Source organism: Ursus americanus, chromosome 6 (assembly GCF_024610735.1).
Source record: "Ursus americanus isolate L20-20 chromosome 6, mUrsAme1.1.p, whole genome shotgun sequence".
In the NCBI taxonomy this organism is placed as follows: domain Eukaryota; kingdom Metazoa; phylum Chordata; class Mammalia; order Carnivora; family Ursidae; genus Ursus; species Ursus americanus.
Genome location: NC_142132.1, coordinates 75,208,028 through 75,228,162, shown reverse-complemented (window position 1 = coordinate 75,228,162; position 20,135 = coordinate 75,208,028). Strand labels below are relative to the sequence as shown.

The 20,135-nt window shown below is 36.3% G+C and overlaps 1 protein-coding gene across 1 annotated transcript in view; it reads right to left on the bottom strand.

Moving 5' to 3' along the window:
• PCDH15 (protocadherin related 15) overlaps positions 1-20,135 on the bottom strand; it is a 1,630,853-nt gene that overhangs the window by 164,861 nt on the left and 1,445,857 nt on the right. The window contains exons 24-25 of the mRNA XM_087863140.1: positions 10,586-10,726; positions 8,492-8,604 (exon numbers count right to left, since the gene is read on the bottom strand). Of these exons, the coding sequence (XP_087719266.1) occupies positions 8,492-8,604; positions 10,586-10,726 (254 nt within the window). The remainder of the gene's footprint in view (positions 1-8,491; positions 8,605-10,585; positions 10,727-20,135) is intronic.

Here is a 20,135-nt window from a genome sequence, read left to right as displayed (position 1 = left end):
AGAGCATTGTTACTTGTCTTAAGTAAGGAGTTTAGCTCAGTTTCAATTAAAGGGCAGCAGAATATGCCACCCCAAAATAGGACTGTACAAGTTGAGGGCGTGCCTCTCCAAAATATGCCAATTTGGCATATTGATTATTTTGAGATGTAGGCACTCAAAAAATAACAAATGCAGGGAGATGCTTTCTCTGAGCTCCTGTTATGTGTCTAAAGACAGTCCCCCCAAAAGAAGCTCAGTTGTCAGAGATTCCCTCCCCAGTTGTTTCATTGACCAGAGAAATTGAATGACCATGGGAGAGGACACCTGAAGAAGACACCACACCCAGAAAAACCTTACCACAGTCATACCTGCCATCTAGTCTTCTATGAACTCATCTTCCCTAAAATCATCTTCCCTAAGAATCAGTTACTCTTCTCTGAGAGGCCTACATCTCTCATTCCCTTCCCCTATCAATATGGTGTTTAATCCTGAATTCTAAAGCCACCACTTCGAGTTATTCATTTTTCCTGGGTACCTCCCATGTATACATGAAGTATACATGTTAATGAACACCTCTTTGTTTTTCTTTTGTTACTCTGTCTTTTATTACGGGGGTCTCAGCTAAGAATTCAGAAGGGTAGAGGGAAAATTAATTTTCTTCCCTGGCACAGTCATCCTACTTGAAAGAGGAAGCAAATGCTAAAATTGATGAAGGCTCAGAGAAAAATGCATAGAATATAACTTAAAAGAGTTAAAATTAATTAAAATAATAATCTCAGCATAGGAAATGAGTTCCCAATGTCCATAACTATCTAAAGATTGAAGGGATGAGCTCCTCACAACTGAAAAAGAGACTAGTCAACTCTGTGGCAAGGATATTAGAAAAAGCAAGTATTTAAACTATTAGACTAAGTGTTTCCTATGATCTGTTTTGTCCATTACATGATATGCCTTTGAAAATATGATTTTTATTAAGATTAACCTATTTTTTTTTCTGCTTCCAATGAGAATCAGACTGTGGGAAGTGGTTTAAATTAAGATATGAGATTGCATATGGATACAGAGATACTTAATCACCTTAATAGTAATAACTCAAAACTAATGATTATTTATGTGAGGTAGGGGCTAGGAGTTCGACTTAATTCACTGAAACAGAAAAAAAAAAAAAAGAATCCAGTTGAAGACACTCTTAAGAAGGAAGGGGTGTTTTAACAACAAAGGATTAAGAGATGCCATTGACTCTTTATGAAATTTGTTTCAAGGAAAGGAAGAATAAGAAGAATGAAGAATGATGATTTGAGGTATGCAAACTCTAAGAGACCGAATTTCTGACATTTCCTTCTCTGTCAAAAATATAAACTGGAAGAACCACATGAAACAGGAATGGTGCATGAAAATGGAAATTTGTTATAATTGTGAAATGTTGGATTGTGTGTATGCTTCTAAATCATATGAATGCTTGTTTATAATTGTAGAAATAAATATTACACAGTCTGAAAAGTTACATACTTCTCTAAATTTTGAGAAGAACTCAGTGTTTTCTGGAAAATATAAGTGTTCATCCAATGGCAAACAGATGAAGAAAATTGATGTCTTGATTCTCCATTTAACCTAATTAAATGACTCAAGGAGAGATTGAAGAGGTCATGAAATGAACAAAATAAGTGTTTCAAGTATTACAACCACCAAAGGGACCAAAGAGAAATAGGTGCACGCTTATCTTAATAATTACTATAAATCTGGCCATTATAAAAGTACACAAATATCTGTATGGGGTAAATAGCTTTCTCATTATGAGATTCCTCCCTCACTTAATTACTTGAAGTCGGCCCATCAGGGAACAACTTCAGTTCACAGGATTTGAGGAAAAACAAAATCAAATCTTCTTTCAGCACACAGAAAGTACTCCAGTGTTAAAAATTATAAATAAGAAAATAATGCAAGAAATGTCTCCTCTAGTCTTGACAGGCTAAATTACTTCCCTTACTATGGGTGCTCTTTGTAAAATCTTTGAATAACGTTACAAACTTCATTATTTCTTTTTCAAAGAACCATTAGCAGAGAGTGAGGAAGTTTTTAGATAGGAATAGGAAAGAGAGACATAACAATATGCGAAAGGAGGGTTTGGCTTTTTGTTAAACTGCTACTTGCACATTGGTTAGCTAACCTGCTAATTATCTGTCATCACAAACTAAGCTGGCAGTCAAGGAGGCTTTTCCTTTAGTAAATATTAAAGGATTTACTCTGATGTTTGTTATTTGTTGGTTCCTACTTGTACTTTTATAATTTTAGAAAAGGTAATGATAGTAATTTTTGCACTCCAGCAACGAGGCAATTACCAGTAGCTCGATATTTAAATGTTTTTAATTCTGTGGAGAGAAGAATGGATTTTGTTTCTCTATGTGGAACTGGTGCATTGGAAAACGTCTCACCAAATAGTAAATGCCTCCTCTCAGATCTCTTGGATGGTCTCCACAAAGGGAATTTATAGCTCGTTTACTCTCACTTACACTCTCCCTTTTCCTTTTCTTTTCTTTTCCCCCTCCCCCTTTCCTTTTCCTTGTGATCAAGACAATTACACTCCTCCAGAACATGGATAGAGTAATGAATTATAATCAGATAACCAAATGTGAGCTTGAAGTCCATAAAAGTTTGCTTTGGAATATGTAATATTAACATCGATATGCAGAAATTGTTAGAAATAACTTAAAACATTAAAAAACGTCCACTGGAGATTTTCTTTGAATTCAAACAAACAAACAAATAAAAAAGGTATGCATTCTCTTGCTACTTTAAGAAGAATGCAGTCTATTTCACCAATACATATTTAAGAATAAAAATCTTTCTGTACTATTCCATCATGGGTTCATGTACTCAATTTTGTATATTCTTAACATAAACCAAGTCATCTTAAGTTGACTGCAGTAATGAACATCTATAACTTGTTTAAAACTATGAGAAACAAACTGAGGGCTACAGAGGGGCGGGGGGTGGGGGAATGGGATAGACCGGTGATGGGTAGTAAGGAGGGCACGTATTGCATGGTGCACTGGGTGTTATACACAACTAGTGAATCATCAAGCCTTACATCGAAAACCGGGGATGTACTGTATGGTGACTAACATAATATAATAAAAAATCATTATTAATAATAAAAAAAAAACTATGCATTTAATGTGCTAATTCTCCACCAACACTATTTTCCCTTTTTCCCTAGTAGGAGAGGTGGAACTGAGATCCATTGCAAAGTAAGGGAAGCATTTATCCGCCCTTTGGAGCGCTAGCTGTGGACATTTGCCTGGAGTTTCGGGAAAGAACGTGAGCTGAGGTGAAATTTGCAAGCCCTCACTCACTTCCTTCAGGAAATCTCTGGATGTGGACTTCCTCCCTTTTCCCCTTTCCAGGGACTAAAATGGCAATCCCTGGGATAATTCTTAAACAGAATGTTTAGGATGGAAGACCCTCAGTTGGCCTGGGTCCCTGATGACAGCATGGAAGAGCTGCGTGAAGGGTTACCACCACCTGAAACATTCACTTTAGACTCTCGTATAAACCAAAACACATGGTTTTTGTTCTCAAAACTATTATAATACTAGGGTTTCTTTCTACACCAGCCTAACCTACCCTAACTAATCTTATTATCCAAGATGTAAAGATTTAATGATTCACCATCCCAAACACAAGATTACTGGGTTAGAGGAGGCGGTCCGTTTAAGAATCCAGTTCAATATTCTACAATGAATGAATATTTTATCTTTAGAGCCTTTCTTCACACCTCATCATTTGTTGAAAACTAGTTTTCCCTAAGAAATTCAAGAGTCAATATTGGAATGAAGGCATTCCTGAGAGGCAAACAAAGCATGTACCTCAGCTTGCAAAACCAATTATCTTGGATCCATGCTCTCCACCTGCAACCCACGAGCATCCTTTCCCCACCCCCAACAGGGACAGAAATCTTGCTTATCGTTTGGTATCCCCCCAAATTGATCACATGAGAAAGTTTTTCCACCAGGAGCAATTTTGTAACGGAAGGAAGATTTTACCTCTACCCTTTCAGGGTTTTTAGGCTGGGTCTCAGTCTTAAACTGACACAAGTCAGATGAATAGGAGAACATGGACACATTTATATAAGTTGTATGTGACAGGAGAGCCCTCGTGAGGAAATGAAGAGCCAGAGAAATGGCAAAACCCAAATACTTTTGTATTAGGAAGAACAGAGACAGGCAATCGCGGAAAAGTAAACTATAGAAGGAGGCTGCAGGCAGCTGTGAATTGTTTTTAACAAGGCCTGTTTGTATCGCTTGTCTTGGCTTTGACTCCTCATTAAAGAATGTGTTTTTCCTCCTGGTACAGAGAGGGCATCGTTCACATGAGAGTTTATAGGTCCTGTTTTCGGGAGGAAAAGGGGAGATTAGAATGTCTTTCTTACAGCTGCTGGTTTTTTTTAAACGCTTTCAGCTCAAAATATTCTTTATGCCCAAGTGGCATATTCTGCCACCCTCTGACTCCAACACAAGGGAATCGAGGTCTAATAACATTGTGTAGCATCTCTGGGAGTTATGTGCTTCCAGCTGAGGCGGTAAATGATTTTGAAAAAGAAAAATTATATATATTTAGGACATTCCTAGTTAGGTGGCACTCTTCCAATCTGAGATTCAGAGGCCTAGGCTCCTCTCATATTCCTACAATTGTCAACATATGGCTCCCAGGGGTCTCTGGGTGTGCTCTCCATTTCACCCGTTCATACAGGGAAGGGTTAAATCAGGCCGGGAAACAGTGCAGACCATCCTCTGTTTCACATTTTATTGGATAGAACTCAGTCCCATGGCTCCGTGTATCAAGCGGGGCTGGGGAATGGAGTCTCCTATGTGTCTAGGAGGATGAAGAAAGGAGTGGGAGGCATCCAGACTCTGGTACATATGTCAAAAATCTTCAAGAGCATGGAGAGGTAATTGATGAAGATCAGCCCTGAGTCTTTTATCTTTTTTAAAAATAGTTCATTCTATACTTTAGGTCAAATGTAAGTTTCCTTAAACATTTCAATTATTGGGACTTATTCAAAATATAGTGTCTTCTGCCAATGTTTCATATGACTTTTTTGTTATTCAAGTTTTCTAAGTATCTGATAAAAAAGAAACAATCCTGTTCAGTGCCCAAGTCCTACTGAATCCATTAAATCCAATTAAATCAATTCCTGGGACTTTCTTCATAAACTGTAGGATGCAATGAGATTACCAAATTGCCTTTATGTGTCAGAGTAACAAATGGACCAGGACAGTCAAGGGCACTATTTGAGAATGTTAGAAATGTTCTTCTGGAAGGTCAAAAAATTCTTCCACGTGTGCTCATGTGACTCCCCTTAATTTTAGCATCAAGTAATTGGCAGTCTTTTTCTTCTCTAAGTTAACAATTTTATTAATAGAATCTATTTGCAGTTCGTAATTCTATGCAGAGTAGGTAAGAAATAGTAAATTATTCATTGAATAAAACATTTTTATTTTTAAAAGTGGCATAAATAAAGGCAATTTTAAAAAGAAAGCTAAATGAGCAATGCCCTGATGAGATCTATGGCCTTGGCCTGAATGCCACAATATTTTAGGTACAAGAGTTAACAAGCACTGTGCTACAGAAGTCTGGAGGCATACCGCTATTAATAGGAAATGAGCTGCGGATGAAAGCCGGGAGAAAGGGGACATCATTTACTGAGCTTATTCAAAGGGACAGTGTTAGGCACCACCACGCTCATTCTTTGGGGCCTCCGAGGAAGGATTGGACGGGATGAGAACTCTGGAAGAACACACGTGGGGATTCCGTTCGGCTGCAGCTCTGAGGGATTTCTGGACCAATCCCGAATAGTAAGTACATTTTTTTGTGAGCATCAAATCCAGATAAGTTGGTGGGAGACACAGTGAATTTATACCCATTTTGGTTGTTGAGAAGCCACAATGAACACGTCCAGCCAGGGAAGGTCTCTAGAAGCAGAAAACCGCATGTCCCATAGCAAAGAACTGGAGTTCACAGGTTACCATGCCAACAAAAGAGGAAGGTATTGGTAACAATGGACAGAAGGAAGAAAAGGGTCTTTCAAACAGACTGACCAAGAATTCTTACTGTTTTAAATACAGTTTACATCTCAGTGGTTTACATATGTGTTATGTAGAATTTTCTGGTAAAATTACATAATTTATTGCTTGAATACTGCAAAGGCAGGTTTTCTTTAAAGGTTTTACTTATTTATTTGAGAGAAAGAGCAGAGGGCATGAGCAGGGGGAGGGGCAGAGGGACAGAATCTCAAGCAGACCCCCTGAGGAGTGTGGAGCCAGATGCGGGGCTCAGTCCCACACCCTGAGATCACCACCCTGAGATCATGACTTGAGCCCAAACCGAGAGTGGGACACTTAACCAACTGAGCTACCCAGGCACCCAAGGCAGTGTTTTATAAAAGGGAAAACACTTGGTTCAGTGTGGTAAATGTTCCCAGACACATCACCCGCCTCCTCTCTCAATATCTTAGCCCTTGGTCTAAAACGTACAGTTCTTAGTTCTTAGAAATTATCAAAGCAAAGAGCCAAAACAAAACCCCAAAAAACTCCAATTATCAAAGCAATAAAAATCCAAATTTTAGAATATGATCAAGTGTTCTATTATATGAAATCTTTATTTTTCTTGAGCCTCAAACAGCATCATTATGTAATGTCTAATTTGTCTCTACATAGACTAAACTAAATAATCCTGGAAATCAATACATCCTCCCATATTTTTTATTTATACATCTATACACACTAATTCCACAGCATGGGACATCCTTCCATAGTTTTGTGGAGTGGCTAAGCTGTACTTTTAAGATGTAGCTTAAAACTATGCTGTTAAACATTTCAATTATTGGGACTTATTCAAAACATAGTGTCTTCTGCCAATGTTTCATATGATTTTTTTGTTATTCAAGTTTTCTTTGAATAAATGTGTTTAATTTTCTTTGAATAAATGTGTGTTTAAATACAGTGAGGTGTTTCTCCAACACACTTGCTCAGCACTGAGCTCCTATCATTGTGCTTCCACACTGTATTGTATTGTTCATATAATGTTTAGTTTCCAGCAAGCCTCTGGAGAACCAGGACTGGATGCCCTTTAATGCTATGTCCAGAGTAAGGAAAGAGTAAATATGCAGTATGCAGTGAGTCTCCTTCAAATATTTGTGGGAAGACTATCTTTTATGGGTTCTCACATTCTAATACAAGTACATTCATGTTTTCACTTAAAGAAAACAATACCATGAAAGAAAGTTCTATGACATTTTCAGGAAAGCATGATAAATCTTTCACTCATATGTGATCATGAAGCAACCATAAAATACAGTACGTTTAATTTTATTATTTTTTAAATAAATTCTTCACTTCCTAAGAATATCTGTCTATCTATCTATCTATCTATCTATCTATCTATCTATCTATCTATCTACACACGTGCTATGGAATGAACTGTGTCCCCCTAAAATCAATATGTTGAAGCCCTTAACCTTCAATGGCATAGTATTTGAAGGCAAAGCCTTTGAGAGGTAATCAGGTTTAGATGAGGTCGTGAGGGTGGGGCCCTAATCTTGGGATTGGTGCCCTTACAAGGAGAGACACCAGAGAGCTTGCTTTCTCTCACTCTCCTCTATGTGAGGACTCAACAAGGTCAGAGCTGTCTGCAAGCCAGGGAGAGGGCTCTCATGAGAACCCGACCATACTGGTGCCCTGACCTCAGCCTTCCAGCCTCCAAAACTGTAAGAAAATAAATTTCCATTAGAGCCACCCAGACTGTGGGATTTTTGTTACGGCAGCCTGATTTAAGACAGTATATATACTAGCTCTATAGCTATAATACATAATATATATCATACACATAAACATACAGGTACATTCTTTCTTTTTCTTTCACCGATCATATGAGAAATAAAATTTCAGATTTGTGTCAAATTATGTATCTGACAATAACAAGAAACTAAATGTCTATTTACTTCTCACTATTGAGATTATTAATTAGTTGCAGTTTAAACCCCAACATATAATGTTGTATTTTTCAAAGATTACATTAATTATTTTTAAAGATTTTATTTATTCATTTATCTTAGAGAAAGAGCGAGCCAGCAGGGGGAGGGAGAGGGACAAGCAGAGTCTGCACTGAGCACAGAGCCTGACAAGGGGCTCTATCTTATGACCCTGAGATCATGACCTGAGCGGAGATCAAGAGTCAAATGCCTAACAGACTGAGCCACTCAGGTGCCCCAACACAGTACTCTTAAAGGCTCCATTATTCATTAAAGCATTGCTAAAACTGGTATTTTTAGACTAAATTATCATTTTGACTATATTAATTTAAAAATAAATGTAATATTATGCTAATTCAGAAAAACTTAAACGAGAATTGGAAGGCCACTTCATTGATCAATTCAAATCACCTCAGTTTTGAGAGGCCAAAACAGCAACACAAAAACCCTTTACATATTACGGAAACCAGTACGAATGAATACCTATATTCCTCTTGTGTGAAGCGTGGGATTTCTCCAGGATGTAAGACAAGAATTTTCACTGTGGCGCTGCTGGACATCACAGGCTCACCATCATCAAAAGCAACAACCACCAACTTAAAAAGGTAATAAAAATTCATGTTAAAGATGATTAACAAGAAGAAAGAAAAGCATCATTTTAAAAAATTTAAATAAATTTTTTTATTTTGTACTTTTTAAAGGAAAGTTTTTTTTTTTTAAGATTTTTATTATTTATTTGACAGAGAGAGAGAGACAGCCAGCGAGAGAGGGAACACAAGCAGGGGGAGTGGGAGAGGAAGAAGCAGGCTCCCAGAGGGGCAGGGAGCCTGACGCAGGGCTCAATCCCAGTACCCTGGGATCACGCCCTGAGCTGAGGGCAGACACTTAAGGACTGAGCCACCCAGGCGCCCTCCACCTTTTCTTAATGTAAACCATCATTTTTATTCATTGGACTGCCTGGCTCCAAGAGGGGGAGCAATGATCACTTTCTCGCTGTCTTTCAGGGAGCAGGCACTGGACGAGTGTATGTTACATATATTCTCACTTATTCTTCACAACAATCCCACCAGGTGGGTGCTTTATTTTCATGTCCTAGATAAGAAAACTCAAGGAAGTGGAGTCACTAACGTTATAACAAAAGACAGCTAGTAAAAGAGATATATGGTACAATATCTCTCCAATGACTAAACTGACTTCTCTTCCACAGTCCCACTGGTGCCCACAGTAAAAACATGTGCCATTATGAGCACCGACACTTATTTAAAGAGTGTTAAATTCAGTCACATCGATAGCAAAAAGCTAATTAGCTTGCTTAGGAAAAGAAATTAATTTTTCCAGTAAATTAATTGTCTGCAAGATGATAGGGAAGAAATACTTCTCTCTGGAGGATAAAACTAGAAATCTTTACAGTTTAACACACTTAGATATACACTCTCTTAAAAATATATAAAGCCAAGTTCATACTGTTTAGTAGAAACTATTCAAATGATGCAAACTGTGGAAAGTTTTTGTCTCAAGAAATAATATTTATTACTACAATATAGTTTATAATTGATCTTTTTTGGATAACATATATCATGTCAAGAAGAATTCTTCTATTTAAGAAATGTTAAATATTTTCAATATTATGTGTTTCTCTGGAATGTGCATAATTTTGGAAGCTGCAGGTTACTAATTGAAAGCAATTCAATGTAGACCATGAAACCATAACCAAGGATCATCCTTGGGCCCATGATTTACCCTTGGGTTAACCCTTTATAAACAGAACAATTACTCCCAACAGTGGTAGGATTATATGAGACATAGTACTCACTGACGCCCACAAGGTTAACCAGTGAGGGTATTTCCTCAATGCAGGGTCAAAGGCTTTATTCACAATGATAAAATTATTTTAAGTAATTACAGAAAATGGAAACACTCAAACATTTAATAAAATAGATTATTTATGATAATAGTGAAGGGTAGTAATATTTCAAATTTTCCTGAAGTATAACTTATCATGAGTACATAAACTTGACTTAATAATTCTATCTCTCAGTACTAATATTAAGGAAAAAAAATCAGGTAAGTGGCAAATGATATTTGCACAAGGACTTTCACAACAGCAAATATTATTATAACAAAAAATTAGAAACAGCCTCATTATCCAAGAACAAAGTATTAGGCACAATATAATAGTGCATTCATACAACAGAACATCATTCAACCATTAATAAAATAACATTAACAGTATTTATTGTCATGGGCAATATCTTATTAAGTCAAAAAAGCAGTATGAATAATAGGATCATATTATTTTCAAACACATATGTGTATACTTGCATGTGTATGGAATGTCATCACAAGGATAGATGTTAAACTGCTAAATTTTAGTTATCTCCAAGATGTGAAATATCAAGTGTGTTTTTTTTCTTTCTGCTTAAATGTATTTTCTAAGTATCTTTGTGGTAAAAAACACATTATTTTGTAATTTTAAATAATTGGGAGAAAAATGGAAACAAGTATGGTCGTCTGTTAAACTGTACTCTCAAAAGTTAAATATCAAACAGATAACTGTAAGGAAAACACTGAACTGACCTTAAAAATTGTTGTAGGCTCTTCGTTAAGATTGACTCGAGTTATTACTCTTCCAGAATCTTCTTCTATGTCAAAAATACTGGCAGGATAAGGAAACTGGACATCATCTACTCTGTACCTCACACGACTCGCGGGTAGTCCCTAAAATGAAATTATATATTATTAATTCACTTTCACAAAATGGAAACAAAAGGTATGGATGATGTCAAACTGATCTCTAAAATGAATGGCCTTCTAGAAGTGAAAAAATCACATTTAGCATTCACACTTCCAGGTTTGAAATGTAGCAAATCTCTGTTTCCTCTGGATGACTCCATCTGCATCAGTCAAGTATCTTCACTACCTGTTATTGAAAATTATTTATGTGAAAGAATAAATTAATGGTTGCCTTGGGCATCTTCTCTTCCACGGTCCTTTAATTATAGGAATCTCACCTGACCTAAGCCCTATGTCCTCTTAATAGCTTCCCTTCTGAGACAATTATAAATGATGTTCTTTTATTGTGCTTATTTGAACTCCAACCCTAAGGGAATGATGGAGCATGGAGGTCTGTTGTAAAGTGGAGGGACAGGTATGGAAGTGGAGGAGACAAAAACTATTTACCAGCTGCTCTGTGCTGTTAAATATGCTAGGTTTTTTCATAAATAAATTAATCCTCACAACAATCCTTTAGGATAACATTGCTAATGATGATGATAGTAATAATAGTAAAATAATGATAGTTACCATTTGTTGAAAGCTTATTATGTCCAGGAACTATACTAAAGATGATACATGTATACTCTACTGCCCATTTTTGTTTTTAGTTAATGAACTTGAGGTTTATAGGGAGTTAAAGGATGTGGAATTGTCCCAGATTTAGAACAAGATAAGTCAGGATATTTTTAAAAATCATCTTTTTAAAAAAGCAATCAATATTTGATACATTTTTTAAAGACTACAATAAAAATAGTTAAAACTGTTGGGCATGCTCACTTACATTAGGATTTACATTGGTCTTATTTTGAATTACATGAAGTGACACTGGAATTACATAAAGTTTTCCATGCTAAAGCCAGCCCTGGAGTTCAAGTAAATGATCTGGGCACAGTGCTAGTATGTGGTAGATTTGACAGCTAACCTGAACAGACACTGTATGAACCATTAAATTCCTTGGAGGAAAGCACTCCCAGGGCTCAGTCACAGGCACATCTACCTTCTCTACCTCTAATTTCAGCCTCTGCAATCTCTCCCAGTCTCGTGCCTCTAAACAATTTCTATGTGTTCATAACCCCCATTTAAATTATGGCTACACTCATCCTTTAAACTCCAAAGTAATATATACAATGGTCAACTCAGATGTTCTATCTTTAACTCAACATATCCCAAACCAGCATCCTGATTTCCTCTCCCAAATGTATACCTTCTCCATTCTAGATTGATGGCGCTGCCTTTTACCAAGTTGGTCTCTCTGAAAGCCTAGGGATGGCCACTGACCCTTCTCTTTTTCTTGGACTCCACAACCAAACTTCTCAAGTCCTGCTAATACCTCAATGAAAGCATGCCTAAAATAGATCATCCTCATCTCCTCTATCCACTTGTTTCTGCTCTTAATTGACTTAATTGACTTTCTAATTCTATTCTATTAAAGTTATCTTTAAAAATATGAACCTTCCCTGAGATATAAAAATATAAACCATAAATTGAGAGCTTTCTCCCTAAGATCAGAAATAAGACAAGGATGTCCACTCTCACCACTTCTATTCGACACAGTACTTGAAGTCCCAGCCACAGTAATCAGAAAAGAAAAAGAAATAAAAGGTAACCAAACTGGTAAGGAAGAAGTAAAATTTCCACTATTTGCAAATGACATGATATTATATATAGAACCCTAAAGACTCCACCAAAATACTACTAGAACTGATAAATGAATTCAATAAGGTCTCAGGGTACAGAAATCTTTTGCATTTCTTTTTGTTGTTGTTGTTGTCTGTATCTTTTTTTCTTTATTTGTTTTGTTCCTTAAATTCCACATATGAGTGAAATCTTATGTTATTTGCCCTTCTCTGACTGACTTACTTCACTCAGCATTATACCCTCTAGATCCATCCATATTGTAAAAGGCTACATCAAAATAATATGTTTCACTACATTAAAAGCTAATGATGTACTGTATGGTAACTAACATATCATAATTTTTATTTATTTATTTATTTATTATTTATTATTTTTTTATTTAATGATTTTTTATTATATTATGTTAGTCACCATACAGTACATCCCCGGTTTCCGATGTAAGGCTCGATGATTCATTAGTTGCATCTAACACCCAGTGCACCATGCAATACATGCCCTCCTTACTACCCATCACCGGTCTATCCCATTCCCCCACCCCCCTCCCCTCTGAGGCCCCCAGAAATCCTTTGCATTTCTATGTATTAATAATGAAATAGCAGAAAGAGAAATTAAGAAAACAGTCCAATTTACAATTGCATCAAAAATAATAATACACCTAGGAATAAACTTAACTAAAGGGGTGAAAGACTAGTACTCTGGAAACTATAAAACACTGATGAAAACAACTGAAGGTGACACAAACTAGTGGAGAAGTATTACATGCTCATGAATTGGGAGAATATTGTTAAAATGTCCGTACTACCAATTATCTATAAATTTCATGCACTTTCTCTCAAAATACCAACAATATTTTTCACAGAACTAGAACAAACAATCATAAAATGTATATGGAGGGGTGCCTGGGTGGCTCAGTAGGTTAAGTATCTGCCTTCAGCTCAGGTCATGATCCCAGGGTCCTGGGATCGAGCCCTACATTGGGCTCCTTGCTCAGTGAGAAGCCTGTTTCTTCCTCTCTCTCCCCCTGCTTGTGCACTCTCTCTCTCTGTCAAATAAATAAAAATAAAAATAAAATAAAATAAAATAAAATAAAATAAAATAAAATGTATATGGAACCAGAAAAGACCTCAAATAGCCAAAGCAATCTTGAAAAAGAAGAACAAAACAGGAGACATCATAACCCCAGATTTTAAAATATACTACACAAAGCTATAGGAATCAAAACAGTATTGTGCCACTACAAAAACAGACGCATAGATCAACGTAACAGAATAGAAAGCCGAGAAATAAACCCATGATCAACTAATTTTTGACCAAGGAGGCAAAAATATGCAATGGGAGGGGCATCTGGGTAGCTCAGTTGATTAAGCATCTAACTCTTGGTTTCGGTTCAGGTCATGATCTCAGGGTCCTGGGATCAAGCCCTGAATTGGGCTCTGTGCTCAGCAGAGAGTCAGCCTGAATATTTCTCTCCCTCTCCCTCTGTCCCTCCCCCTGCATGTGTGCTCTCTCTCTCTCTAAAATAAATAAATAAATCTTTAAGAAAAAGAATATGCAAAGGAAAAAAGATAGTCTCTTCAACAAATGGCATTGGAAAAACTGGACAGCAACATGCAAAAGAATGAAAGTGGAATATTTTCTTATACCATATATAAAAATAAATTCAAAATGGATTAAAGACTTAAATATGAGACCTGAACCCATAAAAATCCTAGAAGAGAGCACAGACAGTAATTTCTCTGACATTGACTGTAGCAACATTTTTTTCTAGATATGTCTCTTGAGGCAAAGGAAACAGAAGCAAAAATAAGCTATTGGAACTACATCAAAATAAAAGCTTCTGCACAGCAAAGGAAATGATAAACAAAACTAAAAGATAACCTACTGAATGGGAGAAGATATTTGCAAAAGACATAACCAATTAAGGGTTAGTTAGTATCCAAAATATATCAAGAACTTAAGCAACTTAGCTCCAAAAAACCCAAATAATCCAATTAAAAATGTGCAGAAGACATGAACAGACACTTGTCAAAGATGTACAGATGGCCAAAGACACATGAAAAGATGTTCAACATCATTCATCGACAGGGAAATGCAGATCAAAACTACAGTGAGATATCACCTCTCACCTATCAGAATGGCTAAAATAGAAAACAAAAGAAACAGCAAGTGTTGGCAAGGATGTGGAGAAAAAGGAACTCTCATGCACTGTTGGTGGGAGTGCAAACTGGTGCAGCCACTGTGGAGAACAATATGGAGGTTCTTCAAAAAATTAAAATAGAGCTCCCTATGATCCAGGAATTCCACTACTAGAATTACCAAAGAATACAAAAATACTAATTCAAAAAGATATATGCGACCCTATGTTTATAGCAGCATTATTTACAATAGCCAAGATATGGAAGCAACTCAAGTGTCCATCGATAGATGTTATTTTATATAATAACATATAATATATATACTGGAATATAATATAATTATTAATTATAATAAGATATATATACTGGAATATTATTCAGCCACAAAAAAGATGAAATCTTGCCATTTGTGACAACACAGATGAACCTAGAGGGTGTTATGCTAAGTGAAATAAGTCAGAATAAGAAATAACAAATAACCATCTGACGTGCACTGATATATGGAACCTAAAAACCAAAACAAATGAATAAACAAATGAAAAGCAGAATCAGACCCATAAATACAGAGAACAAACAGATGGTTGCCAGAGGGAAGAGGGCTGGGGAGGGGAAAAATAGGTGAAGGGGAGTAGGAGACATAGGCTTCCAGGTATGGGAAGTCATGGGGATGAAAGATACAGCATAGGGAACAGAGTCATTGTAATAGTGTTTATGGTGACAGATGGGGGCTACACTTGGGGTGAGCGCAGCATAATGTATCAAGTGAATCACTGTATCATACACCTGAACTCATGTGACATTGCGTGTCAAATATACTCAAATTTAAAAATTTTTTAAATAATGATAATGGTAGGAGTTGTTAGTAGTCCATTGGCGTGCCTTACTACATTATCCAATAATGTGCATTTCATGTGTTCTCACGTGTATGCTTACAAGAAATTTAGGAGTTGGTATGAATAGTAGCCATACCTTACAAAAAGGAAATCAAGGCTTTAAGAATTAGCTCATTTCTGAGCTTCCTCAGCTAGTACATTTCAGTTATTACTCAAATGAAATAGGACTTATAGTACAACACAGGTCCTTACACATGAACCTACCTTCACATTTATCTACAATATCCTAAAGGCAACAGTCCTTCAACATGAGAATGAACAGAGTTACTTGGGAAGAATGCTCTAGAACTGGAAGCCCTAGTAAATCCTGCTTAGTTAGTGCACTGCCTGGAAAGTTAAGCAGCACATGTTCAGGAAGAGGAATGAAGGAAGAAAGAGCAAAACTACAGCACTAACTGTTTTAGGAACAAAATTTCAGCGTTTCTGTTAGATTCAGCACCCACGGGACACCTGGGTGGCTCAGTCATTGAGCGTCTGCCTTCGGCCCAGGGTGTGATCCCAGGGTCCTGGGATCGAGCACCGCATGGGGCTCCCTTCTCAGCAGGAGGCCTGCTTCTCCCTCTCCCACTCCACCTGCTTGTGTTCCCTCTCTCGCTGGCTGTCTCTCTCTCTGTTAAATAAATAAATAAAATCTTAAAGAAAAAAAAAAGATTCAGCACCCATTCCATCTGTACTATAACTAAAAGCCAATCACAAATTAGTTATCCAGAAACTTCAAGTATGTTCATTAGAGGTCAGCACGCTCTCTTTACTAAAGCCAATGTAGTCACAGTACATTTTGAATTATGCCTCCGATAAAATAAAAAGAAGAAAGTTTCAGTGTTCTGAAGTGTTATCTCTCACACGCCCAAAATATTTTGCTATCCAGAACATCCAGGCTCTTCCTAGAGGATCATGACAGATCAGAGTGCAGGTATATGAACATATATGGTATATGCTACCTATGTCATTGAACTTGCTATTCTGTGATTTGTTACTCTACAGATCACTACCACATAAAGAAGATAGGGTCTCATGTGGCATGGTTAGCCCACCAGAGCCATTCTCATTGGACCCCCATAACCCTTGCTATGAAGGTGCTGCCTTTTATTTGATACCACATGCAACAAGAAGTAAATACCTAAAATTACTTGGATTTTCCTTCGAATGTATTCAAAAGTGTTTTCTCTTTCTTTCCTGCCCCCACTCCCCCCTCTATTTTTATCTTCCTTTTTCATTTTTCCTCCTTCCCTTCCTTCCTCCTTTTTTTCCCTTTCCAAAATCTCTTTACATAAGTCTTGCTTTATACTTAAATAATTAAGCCATATGATAGGCTTTGGGGACAGCTTCAATTAGCATGCCTAACTTTGTCCCTAGGCCATTTATGACAAGAATCAGGTCAGATGCATAGTTTCAAGAGGTTATAAAATTTAAAATTAATATGATTAATCTGGGAAACAATGTCATTATAAAATTCAGAAATTCAACTACACTAAAAAAAAGGAGCCATTGTAGATTTATCGCTTAATATATTATTTACCATTACTATTTGTTAAATATCTAACACTTGATTCCACTAAAAATTTAATAGGTATGATCAAAGTATTCTAATGTACAAAATTCACCTAATTATATTTTAAAAAATGAAATCAAATAGTCCATTGAGTTGATGAATTATGTATTCTAATAACTATAAAATAATACGGTATATAAATATTCAAGTTATTTAGTAAATAACAATTTAAATATTGATATTAATTTTTTAAAACCCAAATACTTGGTAATTTTGATAAATATTAACTTACCAAATATTTTGTTTTTTCTTTAATTTAAACTGTGCTAGAAATAGAGGGATCTCTGTTTACTCTTACATAGTCCCAATAAGTTGATATTTTTCCCAGCTGAATACATTGATCATATTTATTTTTTAAAGTAAACCAAGCTACAAAAACATACTTAAAATTGAGATGAAAATATTTATTACTTTGAACTCTAATTCAGGATAAAATAGTACATACATTATACTGTGTCTGTCTGTATATCCATCTATATGTTTTTTAAGAGTTTTTTGGACCATCAATACTGAAGGAAGAACTGTCTTTTTATAAAAAGGCCAATCTTTAAAATTTTATTACTATGGCAATAGATTCCTTTTCTATAGCATTTCCAAATTATAATAAAGTCACTAACACCGCAAGCAGTTTACAAAAATTATTTTCTTCAAGTTCATACTAAATTAAAACTAAGCTATAGTTTGATTTATAAATGATAAGTAAATGACTTCTTGGTCCTGCACACTGATCAAACAAATCGTTTGGTCTTTATTTAGGACAGAAGAAATCTTGCGAGGTTATCACAGTTAGCTCCCTGTCTTTAGACAATACCAACACTAAACCATTGCATTCAGATGAAGTTTTAAAGATTCTGGCAAAAGAAAGTTCTTTAATGTTGTTCAGATCTATGGTGGCATTTCAGGACTTGGACAATCGGAAAGGCTCTTCCTCAGGGAAACACGCACTGAAAACCAACCTATTTGTCCCCTGCAGTGAGGGGCGCAGAGTTCCCCTTCTCCTCAAGGGAAGAGAAGTCTTCCTAACTGTGAAGACCAAAGTTTTACCCTGAGCTTCGTTTTGTCAGGATAGATAGTGCTAATTCTTTTCATACCATCTGACTGATTCTTTTCTTGCCTTTCCTTCTGTCTCCACACCCTTACTTAACATAGTTGCTTAGAATGTTTTCCAACTGTGGGCTCAAAAGAATAAAACAAATTGTCTATGGTTTTAGGTCACCATCAAGGAAGACAAATACTTTAGACAGGCACACGGTGGAATCCATTTAATTTTATTCTTTAGTCAGCTAACTAAACTACAGTGTCTCTTCCTTAGTACAGATTTTTTAATATCAAGTGGTAAAATGTATTTTGACTTTTCAGGCAATGTAAAATTTTAAAAAGGGATTACAAAATAGACGGTGGTCCCATGTGATTTATAGAAAGTTAGTGGGTAATCTCATAATATGTATGCAATATCACACAAAAAAAGAATATCACATAAAAAAGAAGAAGACTAAACAATTTTGTAATTTTGCTCTATTTACCTAGCCACCACAAAGAGACATTATTAAAAGAAAACAAATGCAAAAAAACAAACCAAAGAGAAACAAGCATAGACATAAATTTAATAGGATAGTGGTAAAATTCTCTGCAAAGATTCTCTTCTCAGCAGGGGTGGCAAAAATAGAGTATCCTATCATTATGCCTCTTGGAGTCTTTTGAAGGGTAAAGACAATGGGTTCCTTCTTAAAATTGTATGGAAAGTGAGGACATGTGAGAAGCATAGCAGGACAGCTTTTCTGAAACCTCCTCACTTACTGTGACAGCTCTTTCTATAAATCCCACTGACCTTATCTATCTATTGGAGCAAGCATGACTTCAGATAAACATGATTTGGGAAGACTAATGAGGTACTGGAAAGCGATCCTTCTTAATGTCAGTTCCATTCACCACAAGAGTTTGAGATATTTTTTTCCTGAGTTTTCAAATAAATGACGCATTCTCCTTTAGAGGGATATATTTCCCTAAACAAAGTGTTCAAAAAAGAACCATGATATGAGTGAGAGCTTAACCATTCAAGGGGTGCAGGAAACCTTGACCTTGCATCATGGAGACTATGGAAATTAAAAATTATATAAATTTAAATGTAAAAATTATATATACTATCAGCAATTGAAAATGTTATAAATTACCTATTTCCTAATACTTACCATCTTGCTGGTATGTTTTATAGTACAGGGATTAATTCATTAGATGAGGGATTCATTCATTCATTCATTCATTCATTCATTCATTCATTCATTCATTCATTTATTCGACATGTCTACTAGTCAGTAGCTAGAGTTAGCTGAGTCCTGAGGGTACCAGAATGAAAACTGAGTTGGGAAGACAGAGTTCATCTCATATTCCTACCTTCCTGATATCATTAGAAGTAATTCAGCAAGAATGACCTCCTAGAACACCAAGCTCACATCTACCCCAACACTCGTCTGTCTGTTGTTCACTCCTGGCATCACTCCTGTGTGGCTAGTTCCTCCCAACACCCAGGTCTCAGATGCCCCCTCCTCTGCCTCTACCCATTCATAAACCACTTGAGTCAATTCTTATTGTATTTTCTTTAGACTATGTAGTCTTATCTGAATTTATATTTCATAATTCCTTCTTCATGGGTTTGCAGCATATCTCTGACCCTTGATTGAGAGCTCCATTAGAGCAGATTATTTTTTTGCCTCGCCATTAAGAGATCAAAAATAGTTTGCTAAGTGAATACTTAAAATGTGTTCCATGTTTATACATATGTGTGTCCCATGCTGCCAGGATGCCCAACTCCAGGGACGTCACTTACATGGGGGGTGGTGGCTGTATGTGGCTGTATGTGGAACCCCTCCTGTGGTTGGAAATGTACGTCACCCAAGTCCCTGCTTGCAGGGGTCATGTGCACATTTTTGAGAGCAGAAAGCAAGTACAGATTACATCAGTGATTTTTGTTTGGGGAAGATGCTTCCCAAAAGAGATGATAATGGAATCTATGAAAACACAGCTCCCAAAAGTAGAAGATAGGAGGAAAAGAAAAATTCTTTCAAAAAAGATCCCTGAGTACGATAGTTCAGAAATGAAACTATCATCATGAAAATTCTTTTTTTTTTTCCCTTGGA